This window comes from Sarcophilus harrisii, chromosome 1 (assembly GCF_902635505.1).
Source record: "Sarcophilus harrisii chromosome 1, mSarHar1.11, whole genome shotgun sequence".
Taxonomy (NCBI): domain Eukaryota; kingdom Metazoa; phylum Chordata; class Mammalia; order Dasyuromorphia; family Dasyuridae; genus Sarcophilus; species Sarcophilus harrisii.
Window position 1 is genome coordinate 150,423,292 of NC_045426.1, and position 14,705 is coordinate 150,437,996.

At 33.0% G+C, this 14,705-nt stretch overlaps 1 protein-coding gene across 1 annotated transcript in view; it reads right to left on the minus strand.

The window, feature by feature from the left end:
* DEPDC1B (DEP domain containing 1B) overlaps positions 1-14,705 on the minus strand; it is a 122,445-nt gene that overhangs the window by 40,700 nt on the left and 67,040 nt on the right. Inside the window, exons 4-7 of the mRNA XM_012541050.3 lie at positions 12,422-12,549; positions 11,504-11,634; positions 8,509-8,556; positions 1,099-1,239 (exon numbers count right to left, since the gene is read on the minus strand). Coding sequence (XP_012396504.1) covers positions 1,099-1,239; positions 8,509-8,556; positions 11,504-11,634; positions 12,422-12,549 — 448 coding nt within the window. The remainder of the gene's footprint in view (positions 1-1,098; positions 1,240-8,508; positions 8,557-11,503; positions 11,635-12,421; positions 12,550-14,705) is intronic.

Sequence of the window (14,705 nt, forward strand, 5' to 3'; positions counted from 1 at the left end):
ATTCAGTGAGTGTCCTTTCTTACTCCAAAGTTCTGTTTATTAAAAAAAAAAAAAATGAGCACAATGCAGAAAGATAGTAAAATCCAGTTACCAGACAATTGTTTATGGATTCTTTCCTTCAGTGTTGTCTTGTTTTGAAAACACAAATCTACTCCCTGGTGCATGTTTTATAATTAGTAGTTGTTGTTACTTAATATTATGAGTTTTCACAATATTCTAGGTTCCAAAATACCATGTTAAAAAATCAGCTTTCTCATTCACAGAACAATAATTTATATTCACGAAGCTGACAATTTTCCTGTTTCTTACAGGCACTGAAGCATCAGCCATTAATAGTACAGCTTCAGGCAGACAGATTATGTCTCTTGTTAAACATCAAGAACATTCAGGACGAAGAATATGCTAATTCTCTCACTTTTATATTACATCATGTGATATTTAAATGATTTAGTCTTTTAATAAAATGCCTTAGTGTCAAAACAAGAATTGTTACTAAACAGAACATCCAAATGGCTGACTGAAAATGTACTTCCCTAAAGAAAGTAATACATTTTGAAGAACCTAAAGTCAAAATGTGAACTTTATTCACCCTACTATGTGACTTTTTAGATGTGGATTATTTGTCAGAAAGATAAATACACAAGATTGAAATGCTGCTGTCAACGTAAGAATCTATTTCTTTCATAAAACAAAAGTTTAGTCTTCTGGATGAAAATAGAGCTCCCACACGTGGGTGTTAATAAAGTCATATCCTGTGTAGGAGATTTAATAAAGGACAGTAAATGCCAAACTCACTTGCTGCTTCAGCAGTGATGTTAGACTTTCTCATAAGAAGATGACACTCCAGTATATTATTATTCTTCATAAAATTTAAACCAATAGGCCTTTTGCCTGGGGTCTCCTACATGTTTTAAGTGTCTTCCTGCCTTAAAGTATTCTCACAGAAGAGCTCAAACTCAATCAAATACCCTTCATTGGACAACAGATTTTAATTCTCTGAAATGCTGCCAGCTATAGCAGATAAAAGCTTTAAAATAATGCAAGAAGAAATGGTTCCATACCTATTGTACTGTTTCTATTCATCGTATTACAACTTACCCAGCACACTGACAAAGGCATCAAAAAGCTGAAATGTGAGCAGAGGTTCCTTCAAGTGACCATAATAATCTGCTATTGTTTTAAAGACATCTTTTTCAAACCCTGAATACATAGGCTGCTTCAAGTCTGAACAACTAGGCCCTGTTTAAAAAAAAAGAAAGGAAAAAAAATTCATTAGCACAATTAAGCTAGCTAAATACTTTAGGGAATATCAAATATGCTTCCTAAAAAAAAGCATGTTATAAGCATAAATGATTACAATAAAGAAACATAGAACCTTACTCAATGTTGGCCAAATGCCTGTGTTCATGAGTCAAGAATAAGGATGTGAACACTGGAAAAGAGCTCAAAGATAAGCTAATCTACCTTCCTCATTTACAGATGAAGAAAATGAGGAACAGACAGGGAGAGAGAGTTATCGAAGACTACACAGTAATTTAATGACAGTGTCATGGAAAACTTAAAATCTGCTCTAAAAAGAAACAAAAAGAATTAGACTACAGATTAATCTACTTTAAATGAATAGCCCTATTTTGTGTCTTTCTGAAAAAATCTCTTTTTTTAAAAAAAGGTATCAGTAGTTTTCAGATATTCTTAATTTTTCTTGGTCATATACAGTTTTACTGAGATACTGAAGAAAATACAATTGCTAGGGAAAATGAAAAATATTTTCACTTGATGCAGTTTTTAAAACAATATCTCATTTTGATAAATGCCATGAAAAAGACAATTCATGTTTTCCACACCATGAAATCACAGAAATCATATGGTGAAATAAGGTTATCTTGCATTTAAATAAATGATTGAATTCTATTTTAAATAACATCCTGAAAAGGAGATTTTGCAGTTTGCTTCAATAACTGTTCTACCATCACAAAGTCCTCTTTGTAGCACAGAGACTTCTCAGAGGCAAGGCCACAGCCATAGAGCCTATAAAACTCTGGTAGATTCCTACTGTTAAGGGAAAAAAATCTTTAAATATAGCATTGCCAACAAACTCTGTTTTCCAAGAATCAACCTAAGTAATCACAGATAGGCACATCATTAGAAGACTATTAAGAAATGAAAAATATTTCTATTGACAGCACCTCATAAAACAAAGAAAAATGAAAAATGGCCATCAGTCTTACACAGGCTATTTTTACTTCTGCAATGAAAGAGACAGAGTAGCAGGAAAGGAGGCAGAAAATCTGAAGAATTACAATGTTTATATTGTCAATGAGCTACAATTTGTCTCTTAATGACTACAACAGACAAAGCAGTAGACCTAGAAAAGGGTAAATTCATCTCTTTGAGTTCAAATCCAGCTTCAGACTCTTATTAGTGTTACTCTGAGTAAATCATTTAACCCTTTTTTATCTCAATTTCCTCAAGAAAATGACAAACCACTTCAGTATGAAATCAGACAGAAAATTAACTACATAGCAAAAAAAAAAAAAAAAAAAAAAAACTCTAAATGAAAAGTCCTTATACAATGAACAGTAGAAATATTGTTCTGAGAACTAAATTTTATCAGTCCAACATTCACAATATTATAAAATAAACCTAAATAAAAAAGGAAAGTTTCAAGGAAATGGAAAGATAACCCACAAGCACTCCATGAAGAGGCAAACAAAGAAGTTGGCAGGAGTAGATTTTATCATATATCTAAATGCTATAAGAAATATTACTCTCAGGAATATTTACTCATCACATATTACAGTAATAATATAATTATTAATATAATAATTAATAATAACTATTTGCAAAAAGACCACCATGAAAAATTGATGCTACTTACCAATATCACTTCCTGCAGACAAAATGGTAGAGAAATATAATCAAGAACTTGACTTGGCAAAACTCTTCAAATCAAATTAATGCAAACAATTAATCTGTGTCACACATATTCAAATTCATACTGAGATTATAATTGTGCAAAACATGGTCATTGGTTCCAGCCCAAGAAAAACATAAAGTTCAAGTTTGAATAATGTGACCCCTTAATGGGTTCCATTGTTCTCACCAATTGGAACCTAACTCTGATACTTGGTGACTTCATGCAAAGATGGGAAATGTAAGTATGGGGGAAAATAAATGGGAAAGTATAGCTTAGAAGAAAGAAATGAGAGAGGTCAAATACTTGAAAATTATGTAGAAGGCTCACACTTCCTTAGCATGGAACATTTTCTTCCAAAAAAAGTTGATAGGTCATAAAGAACAATAAACAGTAGCATTAAAAACAGTAACTTGCCTATATTTTAATGAACAAAAAAGCCATCATCTTAATGGGGAAGTTACACCTAAGTCAGTTATCTGGTTTCAGTCAGACCACCAACTTGTGGGGGTAAAGATCAGATTTTGTATTAAAAAAAAAGAAAAAGAAAAAATAATGAGGAAAAAAATACATGGCATAAAATTAGAAAGATTTGACCTTGAATTACTTAAATGCTATCAAAAATTAAAAGTGGGCTACTTTTGGATACCAGAATGAATAACAGAAATGACATCAACAACAACTATTATAATATAATTGAGAAGTTAAACCCATTCAAGTTAACTATTCATACAAGTAGAACAAACGAGTTCATCTCTAAAACCTTATGAAGAAAGAAGAATCTAATAAAGTAAAAAGAAAAGAAATAAAAGATAAAAAACAATTTTAAGAAAGCTTGACAAAACAACCAACTAAGCAAAACCATGCTAAGGACATTTGAGGATAACAATAATTAAAAAAAAAAAAGAGGACAACAAAAGAAAAATGGAAAAGATTTATAAAAAAATTTCAAAAATTTTTCTCCATCAAAGATATTTAAGGAATCACCACTGATTCCTGAGCCCTAACATTACAATCTCTGCAATGTTATTAGAGATAAAAGTAGCGCGAAAGGAAATGAAGGCAAGAACCATTGGATTGTGTTAAATCTATAAGATGATTTGTGCTTGAAACAACACAACTGTGAGGACCGATATTGTGATGTCAAGAAAAAATAAAAAAGGGTTCAAGCACATTAGATCCATAAACATTTGGGGAGATATGGACAAGAATGGCACATGTTGGACATTCAGGCATGATAGGTCACCTGTGACTGAAAAAAATTCCTAAATTGGTGAGATCATAATTTGAGTAACTTCTATTAGTGGCAGCATGAAATTCTTCTCATGATTATGACAATCACGAGTCCCTGATTTTAGTCTCCTTGTTTGAGAGAGAGGGAGAGAGAGAGAGAGAGAAGAGAAAAGAGACAGAAGGTTGTACCTTACAAGGTGTAAAGTGCCTTCCAGCTCTAAAATATAATGATTCTATGAAGGAAAAAAATAATGTCTCTTATGCAAAAGACCTAGAAAAAAACTGGAAAGGATGGAGCAAACAAAGAACATGAGACAATTGGCTAAATGCAAGATAATATACCTATCTAATCAGTTACTCTTTTGAAGGCTTTCATGGGCACCTGAGTTTGTAGGTAAAATTACTTTGAAGGAGGTCAAACAATTTTTTTCTGGCCAAATATAATCCTGATTCTGTGAAGTGGATTCAAAAGCACTGTTTAAGATCTTTTCCTATTGTATTGACTTTAGTGAATAAGCACAATAGAAAATTTAACAAATATTTACTTTGTAAATGCCAGATATAAAGCACTGAGGTATACAGGATAAATGTTTTATATATATATATATATATATATATATATATATATATCCATATATATATATATGACAGTCTAAGCCACCAGAAGTTTACAACCTAATATAATTATACTTAATATATTTAAGGATCATTGTTTAATCATCCATTAGGTTTCTCTTTTCCATGGATAAATAATTCTATTCTTTTAATGCTTTTTGAGAGGTCTCATTTCTGAGCCTTTAATCATTTAATAGCTTTCTAAGTTTATCAACTTTGTTGGTGAATTATTTGGTAACTATTTTTAAAAGATTTATTTCCTTTTTTAATCCTATTTTATTTTATGCAAATGAAGGCATTATTTTGAAAAGAGGTCTATAGCTTTAACCAAACTCTTAAGAAATCCATGACATAATAATGATTAAGAACCCCTGACCCACAGGATCCTGTGGGAAAGGCAAAAGAGTTTCTGGCATTGGACTGCTTTTTACAAATATCTCATTTGATAATATTCAAATGCCTCAACTTAGCACTAAAAATCATTTATATTATAGTTCCCCCCCCAATCATCCAACTTTGGGTAACACTACTCTCCCACTCAAGTATTTCATTCGATCCAAACCAGTTTCTTACTTGTTTCTTAAATATGCTATGCTTATTCTTTAATTTAACAAGCATCTATTACATGCTATATACTGAATACAAAACAGAGAATAGAAGGATGAAAAAAACCTTCATTCTAAGTTCTTACAGCAAATCTTTCCTTGCTTGGGTAACACCTCTGCCTGGAATTCACACACCACAGCTCTTTCTACTCAATTCCAACCAAAGCCAACTTTGCCCAAAACTTTTTCCTGAACATCATCATACATGTCAACAACAAGATTATATGAAGATCAATTCTGATTGACATGACTCTTTTCAACAATGAGATGACTGAGACCAGTTCTAATGATTTTGTGATAAAGAAAGTCATCTACACCCAGACAGAGAACTGTGGGAACTGAGCATGGATCACGAGATAGCATTTTCACTCTTTTTGTTGTTGTTTGCTTATTTTTTTATTTTTTTTCTTTTTCCTTTTTGACCCAATTTTTCTTGTGCAGCATCCATAATTGTATAAATGTGTTTACATGTATTTGATTTAACATATATTTTTAAACATGTTTAACATATATTGGATTACTTGCCATCCAGGGAGGAGTTAAAGGAAGGAGAAGAAAAATTTGTAACAAAAGGTTTTGCAAGGATTAGTGTTAAAATAAATTATCCATGCATATGGTGTTGAAAATTTAAAGTTTTAATTAAAAAAACAACTTCCCTGACTATTGAAGTTCATCAAAAACTCTTTATTTTGACATTACATTCTAATGTCATCCCTATTATTCTCTATTTTTTCCCCTCTACCTAAGTCTTGCTTCATCAATGAAACTGTAAGCTCAATGACAGCCGAGACCTTGTCTTTTTATCTCTCTGTAACGCTGAGAATCCCTAGCACAGCCCACAGCATGACCTGAAAAAATTTTGAACCAGCACTCTTTCAAACTTAGAGAACATGGTCCTGAGGCAATGTGACACAGGCAAATGATTTTTTTTTTTTTTTTTGTGGAGAGAAAGTGGGGGAGAAGTAAAATGAAAACATGAGGACTAAAAGGCAGGTGAACTAGTAAAGGTAAGAAATGACAGAATGGAAGCATGGAATCTATTTAAATGGGGAAAGAGACACTCAAGTACTGTGTTCATGATAGAATTGAGCTTTAAACATGTCTCCTAACTCTCAGTCCAAGATGGCAATGGGTAATGAATATAGATGAGAAGACACTGAGAGGAGAAATACTTCAGAGTTTCTACATTGGCCCTCTAAGCTACAAAGAAAAAAGGGAATAAAATAGTTTCAAAAAGAAGAAGTGTAGACTTCTCAGCAGTAGAGATCTGCTGATTGTATTCAAGTGTCACTTTAGTAGCAATTTATATGCAATATGTATATGCAAATTACAAATAATTCTCATAGATTAGAGCCCTGAAAAAGTATGACCTTCTTTTTTTTTCTTATTAATATCATTTTGTATCTTAGAATTATTTCTTACTCTCTCTCAACTCTCAAATCTAATAAATAAATTCAGTCTTTTCCTAAAATCTCTCTTGAATTCAGTCCTTTGCTCTCCACTCAGACTACTACCACCCTAGAATTGGCCCTAATTAATACCTTCCAGGATTATTTCAATGCCTTTTGACAGGTCTTCTCCCCTATGGCCTCTCAATCAGCCTTCGTGTACTTTGAAAAGGAATGGCCTTTCCCCTCTCAGACTACACAATGAATTGTGATTGAAACTACTCAGATGTTCACATTATTTTTAACTTAATTATAACTATTTGTGTGAATTACATGAGTTATATAAGGTATTAATGTTTTATCTATTACCTGAAAACTAGTATAATAATGCTCTGCCTAGAGTAAATGAAAATTTAATAAATCCAGAATTTTTCATTGTAAAGTTAAAAAGGCTGAATTTATTTTTAAAAGTCTCATAACTCAGACCTTGGAGTCAGAATGACTTTCTTAGTAATCAAACCAATCAGGCAAAACATCACTTCAAAACAACGGTCTTTGTCTGTGTGGCTCCTCCATCACTAATGTGGATTGCAATTCTTCCAAGTTTTAATAAAACATTTGGTGAGATACTAACGCCAAAAGAAATATTAACCATCTGGCATTCAACTCTCTGGTGATGAGCCTCTCCAAATTTGGTAAGGGATAGATATACAATTCATTATTGAGTCTGTACTCAAAGCCTTTTCAGATTAGTAGGTCCTACTAGAGCTTAAGCTCAGATGGCAGTGAGAATAGAAGGCTCTTTTCCATGCCATGATCCATTGGTGGAATACAGACTGAGGAGAAAAAGCAATATATTACATATCAGAATGCAGCCCGACAGCAAAATGACAACTACAACAATAATAAAAGTCATTCTGAGGCAGCCAGATGGCACAGTGAATAGAGTACCTAGCCTGAAGACAGGAACTCATCTTCTTGAGTTCAAATCTGACTCCAAACATTCCATAGTTATGTGACCCTAGACAAGACACTTCATTCTGTCTCAATTTCCTTATCTGTAAAATGAGCTAGAGAAGTAAATAGTAAACCACTCCAGCATCTTTGTCAACAAACAAAACTGTGGTAGCAGAGTTGGACATGGTCAAAAACTACTGAACCACAAAAAACTGGTAATAAAAAATTTATTAAATGGATAATATGTGCCAGAGATGCTGTTAAGGGATGGGGAGAAAAGTTTTAAAAGACAGTCTTTCCTCTCAAGAAGCTCACAGAAAAATAGAGGAGACAACTTATAAATGGTACAAATCTAAATACTGCTAAAACAAAAAAACCCCAAAATGATAATATTTCATTTGTGGAATGCTTTTAAAAATAATTCCCCAAGCCCAAAGAAGTTAATTGTGAATGACTGAATTTAACTGAATGACAGTTTCATCTATTTGTTTTCCACATTTAGTTCAGGATTCCATGCACATTAAAGTGTTGAAAAAAATCTAAATTGGCTACATAATATGCAATAATTTTGGAGGGAGGGGAGACGAGAGAAAAAGAAAGAGAGGAAGTTCAACAAATATTAACTGATAATGATGAGTCTCAATATTATTAATCAATAATTTATCATGCACTCACACATGTCAACATTGTGATAGGTACTCTCAGAAAGAAGTTTGCTGGATAGAAATTATGTTTTTTGTATTTAGGCCCTTAGTATTGACTAAATTGGTAGAGCCAGTAATAAAAGTATACTTACAATTTGCTAAACATTTCATAGCTGATAGTACCCAATGAGGAAGTTCTTCTGCAAGAAAATAAGAAAAATATTATTGTAGTGAATGACAAATAATTAAAGAATACACATGGTAAGAACTCAATATTTCTATGTACTTTTGCCTGTGAACTATGAGTTTTTTTAATATTATATTAATTCAATATAAGTATATAAAGTCAATCCATTTTACAAAAGGAAAGTACAAGTATATTTGCATAAATTGATGAATTATCATTTTGGAAAGTAAATTATCCCAAGTTTCTTCACCCATTTTACTTCCCAAGTTTTTTGGCAAAGTACACATTGTACAGTCAGTTCTAGCAGTTTCAGCAATTCATAAAATTAAAAAAAAAAAAGGAAATAACAGAATTTAGCATCAAATAAGCCATGATATTGATTACTTTAAATCACCTAATTAATGCTAAAATCTACAAATCCAGCATGCAAATGTTATTTATCTATTTCTATTTTCAAAGTGCTTTTTTGGAGGAGGAGATGAGGAGGAGGATGTAGAATACATAAAAAGTTGGACTTTTTTGAATCCAGGATGTCAGGATGTCAGGAATTTTAAATTCTGCTTGTGTTACAGATTAGTTGTAAGCCCAAATAAGTCACTTAATTTCTCAACATCTTAGTCCATTAGTTTTCAAAGTGTGGTCTTAGGGGCACTTTAAGGGGGTCCTAAGAAGCCAAAACTATTTTCATAATAATGTTAAAATGTTTTCATTTCTAATATGGTCAATATCACTGGATATGTGATATAACCAAAAGCTCTTAGCAGGGAGGGACAGGTCCTCAACAATTTTTTAGTGTGTAAAAGGGTCCAGAGATCAAAAAATTTGAAAAGTACTACTCTAGATCTCTCTTAACTGACTGTAGGTTGCAAAGAAGGTACAATCTGACTTTGTAAAAGGAATTTCCCCACCTTGAGTTTGATATACCATTGAAATCACAGAAGCAAAGTTTTATTTAATATTCCTTTATTTAACCCAAATTTAGGTCTCTATCTGTGCATGGAGCTGTGAGGCTAACATTACTTAGATGGCACAGTAGATCAAATACAGGGTCTGGAATGAGGAAGAAAAGTTCAAATACAGCATCAGACAGTTTGCCTATCTTTCCTAAATGAGGATAATAATAATAGGACCTACCTCTCAGAGTTGTAAGAATCAAACAAATTAATTGTAAATGCTTAGTTAGCAAAGTGCCCAACATATATTAAGCATTACATTAATATCAGTAATTATTACTATTGCTATCATTATTATTGTTGTTATAATCACAGAAGCATTAAAGCTATTAAAATAAAGTATGACTGATATGGTATAGCTTCTAGGGAAATACAGTGGTTGGTTTTGGGATCCCCTGACCTTAGGCTTCTGTTCTGATAATCCATCTGATTCCAAAGTCCTCTGGCTTTTGCCCCCCTGCCCAATGCTATTGTTCTAATAATCTGCCTGATTCTGGAGACCATTCCTCAATTCACTGCTGATTGCATATAATAGGAATTTATACTTCCATGCACAATCCTTTTTTTTTTCTTTCTGTGCTATTATATATGTACTAATGCCTAAGTTTGCTAAGATTAGGATAATTTTTTTTAATGCAGTCCTTTAAAGAAAGACATGGAAAAGAGTTGTAGGGAATGTTTCAAATTTCACATTTGATATATAGTATTAGAAAAATCTAAATTCATATCCCTATTAGTTGAACCATTTTTATGAAAACACTACTCAATTACAATTTTTTTTCCTCTTTCCCCAGTATTCTCCTGCTATAGAAAGAAGATGTTGGGGAAAAGAAGGTTCCTGAAAGGTACCCTGACATCCTAACAGAAGATATAGCCTACACAATCTCACACTCCCCTATTACTGCTATGAAATTACTTTCAATCTAGCTCTATCAGCTGAGCAGGAGCTTCTTATTGTGAATTTAATAGTATTTAACAAAACCCCAGCAAGAAATATTCCATCCCACTTAAGGTTAACAGGGAGAATTTGAACTCATGACTGTGTCTAAACCAAGATGAGTTTATCTCTGGTCCAGTGAAAAGAATACATTAGGGTTCAAATCTATTTTAGTGAAATTTCAGGGCAACCTCCATGACTTCAGAAGGAAACTGACAAACTAAATATTGACCTGAACTCCCTAAAGGTTCTCAAATTTGGCCACCTCAAGGACCCCAATGAGGACAACCTTCAAACAATGAGTTTAGGCCAGATCTAAACTATTTGCAAAAATATAAGCTTTGATGTCAGAAGTTTGTTACTCTTCCTTAGAGCATTTTCTAGATTTAAAGAACAAACAAGTAGAAAGATTTGAAGTACAATAGGAAAAGAAGAGAGAGAATAATTAGGGTTAGAATGAATTTTTAACTAGGAAAATAAAAAGGAAATTAGAGAAGGCTCCCCCTTTATATAGAATATTGATAGCTAATTTGTATATAAATGTTAGCTATCATTATGCCATAACACAATATATACCAGATGTTATTATCTGTAGTATTATTATATTGTTTAAGGTTTCATGCAAGGCATTTTATCTTATTTAAATTTCACAGCAATCTTTTGAGATAGGTGCTATTATTATTGCCATTTTAGAGATGAGAAATCTGAGATGAGAGTCAGCTAGATGGGATAGTGGATAGAGTGCTAAGACCTGGATTCAAATGTGGCCTCAGACCCTTACTAACTGTGCAATCCTGGATAAGTCATGTAACCCTGTTTGCCTCAGTTTCCTCATCTATAAAATGAACTGAAGAAGGAAGGGGTAAACCACTATAAAATCTTTGCCAAGAAACACTTAACTGGGACCGCAGAGTCAAACACAAATAAACCAAATGAACAGGTGTCAAAGGCAGGATTCTAACCCCTGCTCCACCTTCTGTTTGAGTAACAAGAGTTTAAGTTATCAGAATTGATATAGTACCATGCTACTAAAACAGTAATTCTAAAACAAAGCATTACTCTGTGCTCACTTGATTTATCCGTGAGGATGACAACTCCCTGCTTACTAACACTGTACACATTGTGGATGATGAACTTTGAGTTGACAAGCTTGGGATCCAAAACTTCGTCCAGGGAGTCCAGTTCAAGGATTTTCTGTAAGCTGTTAAAAAATCATTTATAATTGCTTAATTTTTTAAAAAAAAACATGAAAAAATGTCTCAAAATCTAACATGATGCAAAATCAATCTCTATAATATATTCCTTGTATATTTATTACCTCTGTGATTTCATGAGGAAAGGAGGGCAGAGACAGATAGGGTGGAGACTGACTTAAAAGATATTCTTTAGCTATTAACATGCTCATGCTTCATCATTATGGTAATATAAATCCATGAATGCCAAAGACATCACTTTAAAAGTAAAGATATGAAAACTACAGATGAGCCAGCTTAGTCAGTGATTAGAAACAGCCACAAGTATTTTTTTTTTTTTTCTGGGAAAGGAAAATGCTGTTCTACTCATAATATTAACTTTCATTACCTACAGTATTTCATATGAAAAGGAGACCAGATTTTCCATTCCCTGCCTCATTAAGCTAAACACTTAACTGTTATTGGCAAGTGTACGGAATTCTCTGGGCTTAGAAAAGCTCCCTGATCTTAACCATCATGCAAAAATTTAAAAAATGGTATATGAATGGAAAATGGAAAACTCCCAAGTTTCAGTGAAATCTTTTCTCTATGTATCATAGTAGCAAAAGAGAGCAAACAAAAGTTGAAACTAAAGCCTAATAGTAAACACATCTAATTAGTATAAACAATATGGATTTAATTTTCCAACTGCAGAAAATAAACCACCGGCAAATCTGTGTAGCAATTAGAGCAGAGGGATGTTCCTGAACATTTTAATCAATAGCCACATTTAGAGAGAGCCAAATTTAGACTTACTGTGATAATGTCATAGACTTCCATATCTCTTCTACATTGGCCTCTGTCAGCTGTCTTCGATAGACAAGGCGGCAGGCGGGTACTTCTCCAATTGCGATACTGTGACGCTTGTACCACGATTCAGAATTCTACTTATCGCAATACCATCACCCCCCAAAAAGAAAAAAGTTAATATAAAATATTTCAATATAAAAATGGAATTATTTTACTGAAAATTAAGTTCTGTGACTAGGTTCAAATCTAAACTTGATTTCAAAGGAATAGATATAAGTAAATACTAACTAACCTGAAAATCCAAATGTAAGGGTAGGGGATTGTGATGATGATTATAGTACTATACAGATTGTTTAGATATGTGGGTCATAACAATGAACAGGGATTCTACAATTCCTGTAAACTACATGGGTAAGTACTTAATATTGAGTGGGCTGATTATAGATAGCATTCTTTTCTCTTAGATAAATGCTTCTCTTTTGAAGCATTTGGAATTGAGCAAACCTGTTCAAATTAATGAAATGGTAGTTTAAAAAATATATAAGTTTATCATTTTTTTCAAGGATTATGCATGTGATTACCTAGATAGATAGAAGATAGAAACAAGTGCCTAGATTTAATTAAATGAGAGGTGGTCCCAGGCTTGACTGCCTTGCTAGATTAAGTGATGCATTGAGTTCTTTTCTGAAAAAACAGAGGGAATAACAATTCCACAAAGAGAATTCCAAGACAGCAAAACAGGTGAACTGCATCAAAATTATCACAAAATTTGAAATAAAAGAATCAGAAATAAAATTACTTAAAGACTTGCTATTGGCAAATAGGAAAAAAAGAATTTCATTGTTACATTTGATAATGATATATGATAAAATAACATCATATGATACTTTATATTCTTGAAAAATGGGATATTAACTCTTATTATGACTTGATTCCAACTCTACTCATGACACCTTAACTAAATTTCTCTTCTATGTGGGCACATCTATCAAGTTTTGCTTTCTCTCTTAATTTTTCAGAAACTTGATTTTAATATTCATAGAGAGAATGTACTGCAGAACTTCACTTACTGTTGGACAATGGGGATAATGTAGATGAGAAATTTATAATGTGTGCCCTAGATAATGACTCTCATCAATCCATTTGTTGTTCAATCATATCAGTCACTTCATGACTCCATTTGGAGTTTCCTTAGCAGATGTTGGAGTGATTTGCCATTTGCTTCTCCAGCTCATTTCACAAATGAGAAAACTAAGGCAAACAGGATTAAGTATCTTGTCCAGGGTCACACAGCTAGTGAGTGTCTAAGGCTGGATTTGAACTCAAGAAAGTGCTGGGGACAGTATTAAAAATCAAGTCTTCCTGACTCCAGGGCTAATGCCCTATCTATCCATTATGCCTCTTATCAGTATCAATCAAAAATCACTCTAGGCAACAGCCTTTTTTTTTTTTTTTTTTCACATTCCTCATTAACTTCAGTCTATTCTAAACTGATTGATCTCAATTATAATTTCATCCTTTCAAAGCTTAAGCAACCAGTACTATCTAGTCTGAATTTGTTCTCAACAAGAGGGAAACATTGGTATTAGGATGAAAATGATGGGAGCCTTGAAGAGAAATGATCATTCACTGTATCTTCAAAATTTGTGATCCACAAGAGGAAAACTTGAAATAATTTAAAATTCCCCCTTGATCTATAGACAAAATATCTTTAGGAAGTCCCTCAGAACACTAGGTAGATACCTTGCAAAAAAATTTATGATTGAACATGAACAGGCTATAATTTGTTGGAGGGAATGCTCACACACATGAGATCACAGACCCAGTGAGACATCTAAATAGTGTAACTTGTATTAGTGATGAAGTATACATATAATTCAAATTAGAATAGTACTAATTTAATGTGAATTTATTTATTTAATAAGAATTGTAATGGGCTGAGGCTTGAGTTGATGCACTGAGGTCCCAAGTGAGGCTAAATAGTAATTGGGCTATACTCTATTAATATACATGACTGGATAAAGAATGGTCCCTGCCCATTCTCTGTGCAAGTCCTGATGTGTTGTATAGGAAATGACGATTTTGGTGGGTGGAGGCAGAGAGAGAGACAGGAAGAGAAGCTGGGGGAGATTGGGCCTGGGTTCTATGCTCGTAGCTGCTGGTCGTGTGGCTGCTGGTCTAGCTAGCTTCTTGACTCAGCTACACACATTGCTATTGCCCATTCTCTTCCACCTCCGATCTTTCTTCACTGAGAATAAAGACTGACGATTTTCCCCTAAACTGAATTCCT